Here is a 13,294-nt window from a genome sequence, read left to right as displayed (position 1 = left end):
CTTCTTGCCCACGAGGGCACGTTGCTGGCTCATGGTCAGTTCATTACCCACAGGCACTCCCAGCTCTCTCTCTGCAGAGCTGCTCTCCAGCAGTGTGAAACATGACCATCCTGTGCTGTAGGCAGCCCAAACTGTGTGCTCCCTCCTACTTGCTTCCTCATATGAAGTGACCAGACCGCAGAAAAAAAACAAAACCTGCTGTTTTTTTTCCAGCTGACTGTGTCCTTTTGATATGCAAACTGTCCCATAAATCTTCTGCAGCACTGCATTTTCAGACTCCTGCAGCCAGCTGTGGGTGTTTTAAGTAGCACTTGCTCCAATGCTTTCATTACACGCTGGCAGGGCTGACAAGGGAGCTTCCAGGAGTGCCTGGGTTTTAAATGGCTTTCGGGATTCCAGGCTCAGCACTCCCTTTTGATTTCAGTGCTGCCCTCTATATCCAAGGGATAGTTATTTTTGCTGTCTCTGTCTTTCTTTTTCCTGGTAAGAGTGACTTGGAAGCCGAGGGTTTAACCTGGTAGCTGTGCTTATGAGCCTGTGGTGGGATATGGATTATACCTACTCATTCCCTAATTTGGCTGTAGCCACAGTCCAGACTAGAGCAGCAGAGGCAAAGCAGCCTGTTGGATCCACACTGACAGCCCATCCTCTACCAGAAGTCAGCTCTCCTGGGTGTCTGTCCCACTGCATCCTCAGTGGCACAAGGACGGGCATCTCCGTGGGCAACTGTCACTGCAAAGGGAAAGGATCCTGACCCTACGCCACGGAGGGTCTATCACGGGTCTGAAAGGAGACTCCTGTGTGTGCTCAGAGAGCAGAGCTACTGACAGCCTGACTCTAGGGGCTGGGAAGTGGAAATGCCCACTGTCGTGGTTTGGCCCAGCTAGCACAACAGCACCACGACAGTTTCTCGCTCGATGCCCCCATTCACCCCTACCCTCGTTAAGATGGCGGAGGACCCAGCGAAATGGGAGTAAAAAGATAAGCAAGATTGTTGTGGATTGAGACAAGGGCAGGGAGGGCTCACTGCCAATTATGGTTCTGGGCAAAACAGACTCCAGTACTCGACTTAGAGAGGAAAGTAGGAAAGTTTATTCTACAAGAAACAGAACAGAATAAAAGCAAAAAGGGAGTAGGATGATGAGAAAATTACAACCAGAGCTTTAAGATCTCCCTCCCCCATCCCTCCTTTCTTCCCGGGCCCAGCTCACTGCTCCCGATATCTCTACCTCCTCCCCCCGCAACAGCTCAGGGGGGCAGGGAGTGGGGGATGTGGTCAGTCTCTCACAGATGGGCTTTGCCGCTTCTGTCTTCTCAGATGAGGATGACTCCTGGCATCCTTCCCCTGCTCCAACACGGGGTTCCTCCCCCGGAACACAGTCCTTAACAAACTTCTCTGGTGTGGGTTGTTCCCAGCAGCTGCGGCTTCTGCCGATACAGGTTCCCTCACACGGGACACAGTCCTTGGCGAATATCTCTGACATGGATTCTTCACCGCGGTTGCAGTTTCTGCACTTGCAAGGTCCCTTACACGGGACACAGTCCTTGGTGAATATCTCTGACGTGGATTCTTCACCGCGGTTGCAGTTTCTGCAGTTGCAAGGTCCCTCTCTCAGGACAAGGCCTCTTCTGGGCATAAGTTTAATGAGCTGCTTTGTCGTGGGTTCCTCCCCACAGTTGCAGCTGTGGATATTGGGTCCCTTCCTCGGGACAGGGCCTGCTCCGGCCATAGTGATAAAGGGCCCCTCCTTCGGGACAAGGCCTCCTCCGGCCAAAATCACTGTCCCTGGCTCAGGGCCTATAATGAAGTGAATCACTGCCCCTGGTCCGGGGTCAGCTTTAGCAAAATGAGTTTCTGCCCCTGATGCGGGCTCATTATCAAAATGAGTCTGTACCGCTGATGCAGGGTCTTTAAAGAAATGAAAATAAATCTCAGCTTCACCAGGTCTCTCCATGGAATGCAGGGGAGTCTCTGCTCCAGCACACCTCCTCCCTTTCATCACTGACCTTGGAGTCCGCATGGTTGTTTCTCTCACCGTTCCTACTCCTTGCACCACCACCAGCCAGAAGAAGAGAAGAAGGGGCAGAAGAAGGAAAGAAGATGGAGGAAGACACCTCCCCTTCCGGCTTCTTCTTAAAAAGTGATCGTGGAGGCATCTAATTGGCTCAGCCCCAGAAGTGAGCCTTTTCTGAGCTGGGGAGAGTTGTGAGCAACTTCTTGCAGGAGCCATCTTTGCAGCCCCTTCCCCCATACCAGAAAAGGCTGTCATGTCAAACCATGACACCCACAGAGCCTCCAAAGTCACAGAATGGATGGAAATGGGCAATTGAAAGCTTGGGACCATACAGAGGAACAGGGGAGTCTCGTCCTGTCCCTGCCAGGGCAACGTTGGAGAGGTGGAGAAAGGGCATTCGAGGATTTGCCCTCAACCTGAGCTCAAGAGGGGATCCCAAGTGTATTAATTCCATCCCCACAGCTCAGAGCCAATATCTCTCTGCCTCTGGAGCTCCAAGCTACTGAAGTCTACAGGAAAATGGGTTACAGACCCCTGACAGAACGTGGCACTGAGCTCCACCTCTCTGTAACAGCCTTTATCCCACGGCTGGGGGCTGCAAAACTGGAAAGAGCTCTTGCAAAGGTGCTGAGAGAAGGAGAAAAAGCCATTCATGACAGCACAAACACTGCTACAGCCCTGCAGGAAGAAACCAAATTGTTATCACAAGCGGTTACAGTGAATGGATGAGCCCCAGAACCCCCTGTGGAAGCAGAGGACACGAGATGTGCAATAATGAATCACAGCTGCTGGGGTCTGGGTGTAAATCCAGACCAGAAACATTAACAAAAGGGAGATCAAGACTCACTGAAAACATGACATGCAGTAAGGCAGGGATATCCCCTCCATCTCTGGCTGCTCAATCTCCTGGCTCCCAGATGTTAGGAGAGGACAAGTCCCCATGGCCACCTGCATCTCCTTTTCCCTTCCAGATGAGTCAAGCCCCAGGCACCTGCAGCCATTCTCTGTACACAGCAGTCAGTGTGTGAACAACTCCCCTGATGCTGGATGTGCCTCAGCACAAATACTGCATGATTGGACTAGAGGACAGCACTGACATCAAAGGGTAAGCCACCAAGGAGGCTGCAACTGCACCCAATTGCCTTGAAAACCTTCCCCAGCCTGGATCCTGACTGCTCACTTCAGCCTGGAATAGTCCCATCCGTCACCTGCAAGCTCCTGCCTGCCTGGCTGAGGCCACACACAATCCACACAGAGAGCAACCAGAGCATTTGCAGGGCTCCCAGCCCAGGACAGAAGCGTCTGTGACTGTTCTGTTCTTCTCCATTTGCCTTCCCAGACCCAGCCCAGCTGTGACACAAGAGTTTTGGTCCTCTCTGACTCCCAAGCCAAGCCAGGCCTGGCACCATCATCGTCATCGAGCTCCATGGCATCTAAAGACAAAGGGTTCAGGCAGCCTCTGTGTCCTGCTGTGCAGGCTTTGAGCTGCCCCTGGGGAAATCTGACCAGCAGGTTGTGGGCAGCAGAACAAGCTCCTGTGGAGACATGGCTGACAAGAGTTGAACACGAGAAGCTGACCAGCTGGGACCTCGCTGACCTGCTGGGAGAGAAACCAGAAGGAAACCAGCTGAAAGTTGCAACAAGATAGTGCAAACTCAGCTAAAACAAAGTGCATTGGGTGTGTTTGCACAGGGGTTGTGTGTACAGATACTCCAAAGGGAATGGTAACAGCAACCTCATGGCCAAAGCCAACAGGTCTTTTAGACTGTAGCAGTGAGTCTGGGAGTAGCCTTAACAACGCCCATGAGGAATGAATTGGAATGAGGGTCCTTCTCAGGGTCCCAGCCAAGAGACAGGCTGGCAAGGAAAAGGGAGCTAGCTGTGTGTACATCTGCTGCCTTCTCTCCTGGACCCAGGCATGAACGAGAGGAACAGTGCAAGCCAATCCATTTTGGTAAAAGTTCAGGTCAACGTTTACACAGAGAAAACCTGGCACAGTTACACTGGCCCTTCCTCAGCTGTTGATTTTACCTTCCTTTGACATGGATCTAGGCACATTCCCTCCTACCCAGTCTTTCCTCCCAGCCTCACAGCTCTACTACATCAGAAACACAAGCTGGAAACATCTCCCCTGCTTTGGCAAACAACGGAAAGGGCTTTCTCAAACCCTTCCCTGCTCCACCGGAGCGTCAAGGGACGGGAACTCCCAAAGGCTCTTTCACAGGCACTGCCCTGAACCCCCCACCCCCCCACTGCTTCTCTACCAGTGCACAAAGAGATTAGGAGGAGCTTCTGACATTAGACAAGTAGGTTTTATCCAGGAGAAGCCCTTTGCCTTCCAGCTGGCAAACCAACAGGGATGTGGAGCCAGCAGCACAGAGCAGCTGCAGGCACAAACCACCACCCTACGCACAAGGAAAGCACAACAAGTCACACAGGGCACCCAAGAACACCCAACCATGGCTTTCCACGTCAGTTCTCTGTATGAGCAGTCAGTTCTTTTGAGTCAGAGGCAGAAATTTGAAGTGGTTTCTTCTTCCCCAACTTGGGAGTCTCCTCCAGCCCCCTCCAGGCTCTGATCCCAGCCCACTGTTCACTCTGCCCATGGCTGTCTCTGCTGCCAAAAGCACCCTGATTCCCGTCTCTCTCCACTCCATCCACTTTTAACAACTGCCTTGCTTTGCTTTCCCATTAACACTTCTGCCTTCCATCAGCAACACACAACCCCATCCTCCCACACAAGCAGTTCCTACCAGCCTCGTCCTCAGGATCTCATTCAGCCCAAGCCAAAGGAGATTTAGGGAGACCTTTTTCCTGCTAAAGCAAGACATCAACACGTGGGATCTCTTCAGCAGGCTTTGCCTTGCTAGTGAATAACAAAAATAGCACTCTATGCCAGGACAGTGCCAGTTCCCAGCTGAACTCACCCGCTGCAGACACTGGATGCTTGCAGACAGGAGAGTCTGAGGCCCACGCACACACTCGCTGCCAGCTCGCCATGAAAACCCTGGAGATTTGTTCCCCATGCATTCACAAGGCCTGTTGCAATCTTCCCCCACAGCTGCTGGGCTGTTCCTCCTGGCCTCTGGCTACGTTTCTGTACTTGGTTCCATTGACTCTTATCTCTTTGTCAACTTCCATCTCTTCCCTCAGCGTTGGGGTTTGAGTCGGGCTGAGCTTGAGGAACAAAGCGACTCGGTTTTTGGGGGGAGCAGCAGTAAATATGGGGGGGGAGAGGGGGTTTTGGGGGGTGGTGTCACGAGTTCCTGCTCACAAACACTCAGATTGAAACTCCTCGTGGGGTTTCATCCTTCAAAGCGCCTTTTTGGGGGGGGAGGAGCGGGGTTCCTCTAGAGACTGATGTGACTGGAGAAGCATCTCAGATCATTTTGCCTCACCTCGACCCCCCTCAACACACCCATCCACCCCCACCCCAGGGGCTCTTTAAACACAGCTTTTGGGGTGTTTAAATCCTTTTCCAAGCCACCCCCTGGCTCCAGCGAGATTTTATCCCCCTGGGGGAGGATCCAGCTGAGGTTTGATGCCGCTTTCCCCGGGGGGGGTGTTTGGGGGAGGGGAGTGTTTGATCCCATCCTCAGGGTGGGGGAGACCGAGGTGACGCTGATTTGGGTCCAAAAGAGCACAAAATGGGGTTAAAAAGGAGACCACGAGGTGCTCGAGAGCATCCCTCTCCCTCGATAGCATCAGCCTCCTCCCCTCAAACCCCTCCCCGATCCATCTCAGCCAAATGGCTTTCGGGGTGGTTGCGAAGTGGATTTGAGCCCGGAACGGGTTAAAAGTCGCTTTATTTGAGCCTTAATTGGCTGACCAAAGGTCTCAAGAGGGAGCTGAGGTTTCGCTGGCCCTGGACAGAGCTTCTCGAGGAGGAGAAGCTGCTCCTCAGAGGGTTTTCGGGGGACTGTGCTCAATTCTTTCGAGGTATAAACGTGGGGTTCAGGGGGTCCCATTTCCCCCCCCTTCAGTTTTCTCTTGTTTTACCCGTTTTTCCTCAGTTTCGGGGTTAAATCCCAGACCAAGGGATGGGTTTGGGTTTGATTTTTTCAGGTGTTGAGGGGGATGGAGCTGAAAACCAGCTCCGTTTTGGGGTGGAATTATTTGTTTTCAGCCTGAGGGAGGTTTGGGGGTGGTCGGAGAATCATTTCGGATGCTGACGACGTTCCAAACTCTCCTTTCCCCTCCAGGCTCAACTCTAGGAGCAAAAACCACCCCCGGGGGCTGCAACCTGGGGGGGTTTAACCATCGCCCCCTCTCCTTCCCCTCTGTGCTCAGCTCTGGAAGCAAAGCCCCCCTCAAAGGGCATGGAACCAAGGGGGATTTAATCATCACCTCTCCTCCCCTCAGGTTCTTTCCTTCCTCCTCCCTCCCCTTTCCCTTCTCCGGGTGCCAAGCGAAAGCGTCCGAGGAGGTTCCAGAGCTCTGAGGTGGGGGGGTCCCATCCCCATGGCCTCGCCGAGCCCCGTCCCGGAGCTGCCCCGCGAAGCTTCGTGTCCCATCTGCCTGGAATATTTCCGGGAGCCGGTTTCCATCCGCTGCGGCCACAATTTCTGCCGGGGCTGCATCAGCCGCTGCTGGGAATGGCCCACGAGCAGCTTCTCCTGCCCGACGTGTCGTGAGACGGCGCCGGAGAGAAACCTGCGGCCGAGCCGGGAGCTGGAGCGGGTGCTGCGAGTAGCCCGGAGGCTGAGTTTAAAAGCGGAGGAAGAAGAGGGAGAGGAGGAAAGAGGAGGAGGAAGATGCCAGAAGCACCGGGAGCCTCTCAAGTTCTTCTGCAGGGACGAGGGAGCCGCGATCTGCGCCATGTGCCGCGAGTCGCGGTCGCACCGCGCTCACACGGTGCTGCCGGCGCGGGATGCGCTCCAGGAGCACAGGGTAGAAACGGGGGCTTCGGGGGGCTTTGGGGGTCGTTGTCAACCCCTAAACGTGCGGCAGGAGACAGACCCAACCCCCAATCAGGGTTTGATAATCCCCTGGCAGCCTCTGCCCTGCTCCCTCCCCTCTCTCTGCCCCTTTTTTTCCCCCTTTTCCCCCTCTTCTCTGCCCTGTCCCCCCCCCCCAAACTCCTCCCCACCCTAGGGGGATCTTTATTTGTCTCCCTTTCAGGGACAAATCCAAACTCAGCTGCAGACCCTAAAGGAGACTCGAGAGCAGCTCCTGGGGCTCCGGGAGGTGGAGATGAGGAGAAGTTGGGAGTATTTGGTAAATGGGTTTTAGCTTCACGGGGGGTGGGGGGTTGGTGTCACCACCCAGGTGATGAAATTGATACCAAAACAAGTGATTAAAAGGATGGGGAATGTTTATTTCTGGGTGTGGGGCTCTGCTTCATCCTCCTCATCCTCCTCCCCGTGTCCCCTCCTGGCAGGAGCAGACTGCAGCCGAGCAGTGACGGGTTTTCTCCTCCCTCAAAGGGCTCCGTCTGTTCCTGGAGGATTTTGTCCATCTCCTGATGGTCCATCTGGGGCACCTGGAGAAGGAGGTGGAGAAAACCCAGGAGGAGAAGGTCACCTGGCTGACCCAGGAGATCTCCCACCTGGAGACGCTGATGCAGGAGGCAGAGGAGAAGCTGCAGCAGCTAGAGGGAGAGTTCCTGCAGGTGAAGGAGGAAGGAACAGCCTGGGACATCCCCTCCTGGGGCCAGAGCATCTCCTGATGGCCCAGGACATCCCCTCCTGGGGCCAGAGCATCTCCTGATGGCCCAGGACATCCCCTCCTGGGGCCAGAACATCTCCTGATGGCCCAGGACATCCTCTCCTGGGGCCAGAGCATCCCCTCCTGGGGCCAGAGCATCTCCTGATGGCCCAGGACATCTGCTCCTTGGGCCAGAACATCTCCTGATGGCCCAGGACATCCCTTCCTGGGGCCAGAGCATCTCCTGGCCCTGGGTGTTGTCCCTTGCCACAACCAAACCCACCCTTGGGCTCCTCTCCACGCACTGCTGAGGCTTTTTTATGGCTGCCAAGACCCATTTACTGAGTTTTCTCTCTCCTTCCCAGGACATCAGAGGCGCCTTGAGCAGGTACAAGGCTCCCTCAGCTTCTCCAGGATGGGGGGAAGGAGGTTGGACCCTCATGTTCCTCAGCAGAACCTTCACAGAACCTCACCCAGAAGCCAAACATTTGGGCTTCCTCAGGGCAAGGTGGGCACAGAAGGTCTCCTGGTGTGTTTCTCTCCACCAAGATGAATCTTTGCCTCCTTCTGTCCTTCCCCAGGCTGGAGGAGGAACGTTTCCAGCAGCCTCAGTCGCCTCTTCCAGAGCTGGAGGAGAAAATCAGTCACTTCAGGGAGAAAAACGATGCTCTGGAGGGAACCCTGAGGAGCTTCCGAGGTACCAGGGTGGGGAAGGGGCTGGTTTTGAGTCACTTGGAGGGTAAATTGGTGGGGGTTTGGGGGTTATAGGTGTGGTTTCAGCGGGGCAGAACCCACTTGCCCGTGCTGATGTGAGTCTGTGTCTCCTCCCCCCATTTCAGACACCCTGATGTTCCAGCTGCCTGAGAAGGGTGAGTAAATCCTCACCTCCTGAGGGCTGGGTGCATGGGAAGGGCTGAGGGAAGGCTCAGCCCACTCTGGTGATGGGCCATGAGTTGGAGGGTCACCTGGGGAAGATGCCAAAGCAGGTTCCTCTTGATCTGGGGGGGCGGGGGGGCACAGGAACGTGTCCAGGAGGGTTTGGGAACCTCCAGAGAAGGAGCCTCCACATCTCCCGTGTCTCTCTGGAGCTGGGGAGCCCCGAATGACCCCCCCCAGGACCTGGCCAGTCCCTCCCCCTCAGCCTGGTGATGGGGCTGAGGATGCTGCAGCAGGCAGAGCCCTGGGGAAGGGGGTTGGTTTCCCTCTTTCACTCTTCTCCTCCCCCTTTTCCAGTGAAGGTGACGTTGGATCCCACCACATCCCACCCTCAGCTCGTGGTGTCAGCAGATGGGAGCAGCGTGAGGTGGGAAGAAGCTGAGCAGGACCCACCTGAGTGGTTTGAGGTCGACCCCCGTGTCCTGGCCCATGAAGGAATCACCTCAGGGAGATGCTGCTGGGATGTGGAGGTGACCCCCAAAGGCTCCTGGGCTCTGGGGGTGGCCAAGGAGTCCCTGAGGAGGGGGGAAGAGGCCACCACCAGCCCTGAGATGGAGCTTTGGTCCATGGGGCTCTGTGAGGGTCAGTTTTGGGCTCTCACCTCCCTGGAGCGTGTCCCCCTGCCCCAGACCCGGGTGCCCAGCAGGGTTCGTGTCTCCCTGGACTATGACAAGGGTCAGGTGGCTTTTTTTGATGCTGATGAGAGGATTTTGATCTTCACTTTCCCAGCAGCTTCCTTCAAAGGGGAAACTCTCCATCCCTGGTTCCTGGTCTGGGGTGAGGGGTCCCAGATCACCTTGTGCCCCTGAACCTTCTCCTTCCTTACCCCAGCAGGAGCTTCATCCTCCTCCCATCCCCCATCCCAGCACTTCAGAGGACTTGCTGCCCTCCTCGATTCCTCACTGGCCCTTCTGGCTTCTCTTTTCCCCACCCTCAGAAGCCCAAAGGGTCTGACATCAAATCTGGGGAGGCAGCAGCGGCTGGGAAATGAAGCCACATCTGCCCCAACCCACCTCCTCCTCCTCCTCTTCCTCCTGCCTTGGTGGTGTTTAGATGAAGTAAAAGAGGTTTCCACGTGCCACAGTGTCGTTCTCTGCCTGGTTCTTTGATGGGGCAGGGAGGGGTTGTTTGGAGGGAGGGGGAAACAGGGTTTTGTGGTGGCACAAAGCCTGAGGTTGCACCCAGAAAGGTCCCACGAGCCCCAGGGACCTCCCTGGAAGAAAATGAGGAGAAATGGGAGAAAATAACAGGTTTTATTGTTAATGATGGAGAGGGAAGGGGCTGCAAGGCTGGCAGTGGGAGGAGGAGGAGTGAGGAAAAGGGTCTTGGCAGCTTTGCCACAGGTGGACTTCCCATCATCCAGCCTCAGGATGAACATCCAAAGCCTTCAGGAGCTCTGTCTGTGCCAGAGCTGCCTTGTTTTGAGGTGAAACCGCCTGCTTTTGGGCAACTGCACCCACAGGGAAGGGGAAAGGCGGTAAAGTCGTGGGGAGTGATGGGTTCTGGTGGGGAAAGGGGGAGGTGAGAGACACAAAAGCGCAAGGGAGGACGTGGAGGGGACTGAGAGGGGGTTTGAAAGTGTATGAAAATGGGGTGGGAAACGCTGCTTTGGGTACTTTTGGTCAGGGTCTGAGCCTGAGGTGGGATTTGGCCCCCACCACCCAGAGCCAGGGCCGGACCCTCTCCCCAGTGAAGGCAGCACGTGAGAAGAGGAACATGAGCCCCCCCTCCTCTGCATCAAAAAAGGCCACAGACCCCCCAGCATAGTCCAGGTGGACACTGACCCTGCGTGGAACCCACCTCAGGGGCACCAGCGTCACCTTACGGGGGGTCAGGGCTCGGATCTGTCCCCCCCACTTCTCCATCCCCCAAATCCCACCTTGAGGGGAGAGGCTGAGCCTCCCTTTCCTTGGGACTGACTCTCGAGCCACCCCCACTGCCCAATCCCCTCCCTCACCCACCTCCACGTCCCAGCAGTGCCTCCCCCCCGCGAAGCCCGGCCAGCCCAGCACGAAGGGCCAGTACTCGAAGCGCTGGGGCAAGTCAGGGAGCTCCTGGGGGCTCAAGCCCCCTCCTCTCCTCACGCTCTTACGGTCCTCAGACAGGATGAGCTCGGGGTGAGCGGTGTCGGGGTCCAGGGTCACGATGGCTGGGGGTGGGAGGGACACAGAGAGGGGGAAAAAGGGGGTCAAGGGGGGGGCTGGTGGGGGGCAGGTTTGGCTACCAAAAGGTACTGGAGGGGAAAGGTGCTGGGGATGAGATGAGAAAATGTTCTTAAGCCTCCCTAAATTGCCCCAAAAAAGGCACAGGATGGGGGTCAGGGGCTCCTGCAGGAAGCTCTGCAGATAAAGCAGGAGAATCTGCTTTTAACCCTCCCCAAAATGCCCCAAATTGCCCCAAAATAGGGGCCACGAGCTCATGTAGGATCCTCTGCAGATAAAGCAGGAGAATTTCCTTTTAACCCACCCCAAAATGCCCCAAAATAGGGGCCACGAGCCATGTAGGAACCTCTGCAGATGAGGCAGCATAAACCTGCTTTGAACCCTCCCCAAAACACTCCAAAATTGCCCCAAAAAGGCACAGAATGGGGGTCAGGGGCTCCTGCAGGAAGCTCTGCAGATAAAGCAGAGGGATCTGCTTTTAAACCTCCCCAAAATGCCCCAAATTGCCCCCAAAACCCCCAGAGCAGGTGCCAGGAGCTGCTGCAGAAAGCTCCGTGCATTTGAAGCCAAAATAAACACTGAAAGGGGGGTGAAAATTGCTGAAGAGAAGAGAAATTGGGGTGTAAAGCAGCAAATCTGGTCGGACCAGGCACGGGGGGGGGTGTGGAAGGAAAGCAGCTGGAGGCTGGAGATGAGCCAATGAATTAAGGCTTTTGCATCTTTGTGTGGTGCAAAGGAGTCTGGAGGCTGAGGCTCAGCCCTGGGGGAGGTTCCTGCAGCTCCAGGGCTGAGAAAAACCCATCGGGTCACCCAGATTCGCCTGTTTCCCTGGGGTTCGGGAGGTGTTTTGGGTGGGCTGGTGAGGCTGCTCTGGTGTCCTCAGGTGAGGAGGAGCTGAGCACGTCCTTCAGCCCTCAGGCTCCTGCAGGGGCTTGGGGCAAACCCCACAGAATCCATCAAGGGATGTTTTTCTCCCCAAAATGAGGTCAGTTGGGGGTTTTTCCTCCCCAAACAAGGTCAGTTTGACTTTTTCTCTCCAAAATGAGGTTGATTTGTGGTTTTTCTTCCCAAAAAGAAGTCAGTTTGGGTTTTTTTCTCCCCAAAAAAGCCAATTTAGGGGGGTTTCTCCCCAAAATTAGGTCACTTAGAGTTTTTTTCTCCCCCAAAATCAGGTCAATTGGGATTTTTCTCCCCAAAATGAGGTTGGTTTGGAGGTTTTCTCCCCAAAAAGAAGCCAGTTTAGGGGTTTTTCTCCCCAAAATGAGGTCAATCTGGATGATCTTCCCCAAAATGAGGTTGGTTTGGGGATTGTTTTCTCCCCCAAATCAGCTCTATCGGGATTTTTCTCCCCAAAAGGATGTTGCTTTGGGGCTTTTCTCCCCAAAATGAAGCCAGTCTGTTCTTTTTCTCCCCCAAACGAGGTCAGTTTGGGGCTTTTCTCCCCAGAGCAAGGTCAGTTGATGTTTTTTCTCCCCCAAATGAGGTCACTTTGGGTTTCCCACCCCCCGTCCAGCCCCTCCCCGGCTACCTCGGAGCCTCCTCAGCGTGTCCTTCAGGATGCTGCTGCGCCAGGAGCTGGGACCCACTCGCTCTTCTGCCTCAGTTGCAGCCCCAGGCAGCTGCAAACTCACTTTCTCACACCTGGGGGAGGGAAAACCAGCCCCAAAATAACCCCAAAACAACCCTAAACCGCCGCAAAACAGCTCCAAAACAACTGATTTTTATTTCTCCCCCTTTCCCCTCCCCCCTTTTCTTTCCCCCTTTCCCTTTCCCCCTTTTCCTTCCCCCCTTTCCCTTTCCCCCTTTTCCTTCCCCCCTTTTCCTTGCCCCGTTTCCCTTTCCCCCTTTTCCTTCCCCCTTTCCCCCTTTCCCTTTCCCCCTTTCCCTTTCCCCCTTTTCCTTTCCCTCTTTTCCCTTCCCCCCCTTTTCCCTGCAGAGGCCACATACCTGCTGACCGTGCTCCTCACATCCTGAGGGAAGGAAAGGGGAGAAAGAGGCTCATCAGGAGCTTCAGTCCTCAAACCATCATCCCCCCACGACCCACAAACACCCCCTGACCCATCCCCCTCCTGAGACCCCAGCCCAGCTGCTCCCTCTAAGCTCAGTTTTGGGCTGTTTACTCCCTTTTTTGTCCTCCAATTTGCCCTCCAAAGGCAGTGACTGGGATGAATCCACACACCAGCTGCTGGCTCTTCTCCTCTTGCCCCTCTGTCGAGGTCTCCAGGAGCTTGGTGCCATTTTTGCTCTGTCTCTTCTCAATCTCATTTCTCAGGTCTTCCAGCTGCAGAAAGGAGAGAGGGAGGGAGGCTCAGGTCCTTCTGGGAGAGCTGCCTGCTGCCCCCAGACCCTCAGCCCCAGCTCCCAGGGCTCAGCTGCTTCTGTCCTGAGGTGCCAAGGAAGGAGCAGCGAGACGGGCAACACCACGAGGAACATCTCCCCCAGGAGATCACCCACCAACCCCAATCCCTGACGGTTTTCCTCATGTTCACAGAGAAACCTGAGCCTGGGTGGGAAAGAACATCAACAAACCCAACT

At 55.3% G+C, this 13,294-nt stretch overlaps 1 protein-coding gene and 1 pseudogene across 1 annotated transcript; one reads left to right on the top strand and one right to left on the bottom strand.

Annotated features, from left to right (window-relative positions):
* Positions 1–6,476: 6,476 nt before the first annotated feature.
* Positions 6,477–9,406, top strand: LOC133627462 (E3 ubiquitin-protein ligase TRIM7-like; annotated as a pseudogene).
* Positions 9,407–10,116: 710 nt separating this feature from the next.
* LOC133627463 (E3 ubiquitin-protein ligase TRIM39-like) lies at positions 10,117–13,034 on the bottom strand (the record flags this gene model as incomplete). Its single annotated transcript, XM_062013116.1, has 4 exons — positions 10,117–10,746; positions 12,288–12,400; positions 12,707–12,729; positions 12,939–13,034. Coding segments are annotated over 4 exons (759 nt in total), but the record flags the coding sequence as incomplete, so codon positions are not given.
* Between the last annotated feature and the right edge of the window lie 260 nt (positions 13,035–13,294).

Source organism: Colius striatus, chromosome 21 (genome assembly GCF_028858725.1).
Source record: "Colius striatus isolate bColStr4 chromosome 21, bColStr4.1.hap1, whole genome shotgun sequence".
In the NCBI taxonomy this organism is placed as follows: domain Eukaryota; kingdom Metazoa; phylum Chordata; class Aves; order Coliiformes; family Coliidae; genus Colius; species Colius striatus.
This window is presented reverse-complemented; position numbering and strand designations above follow the sequence as displayed.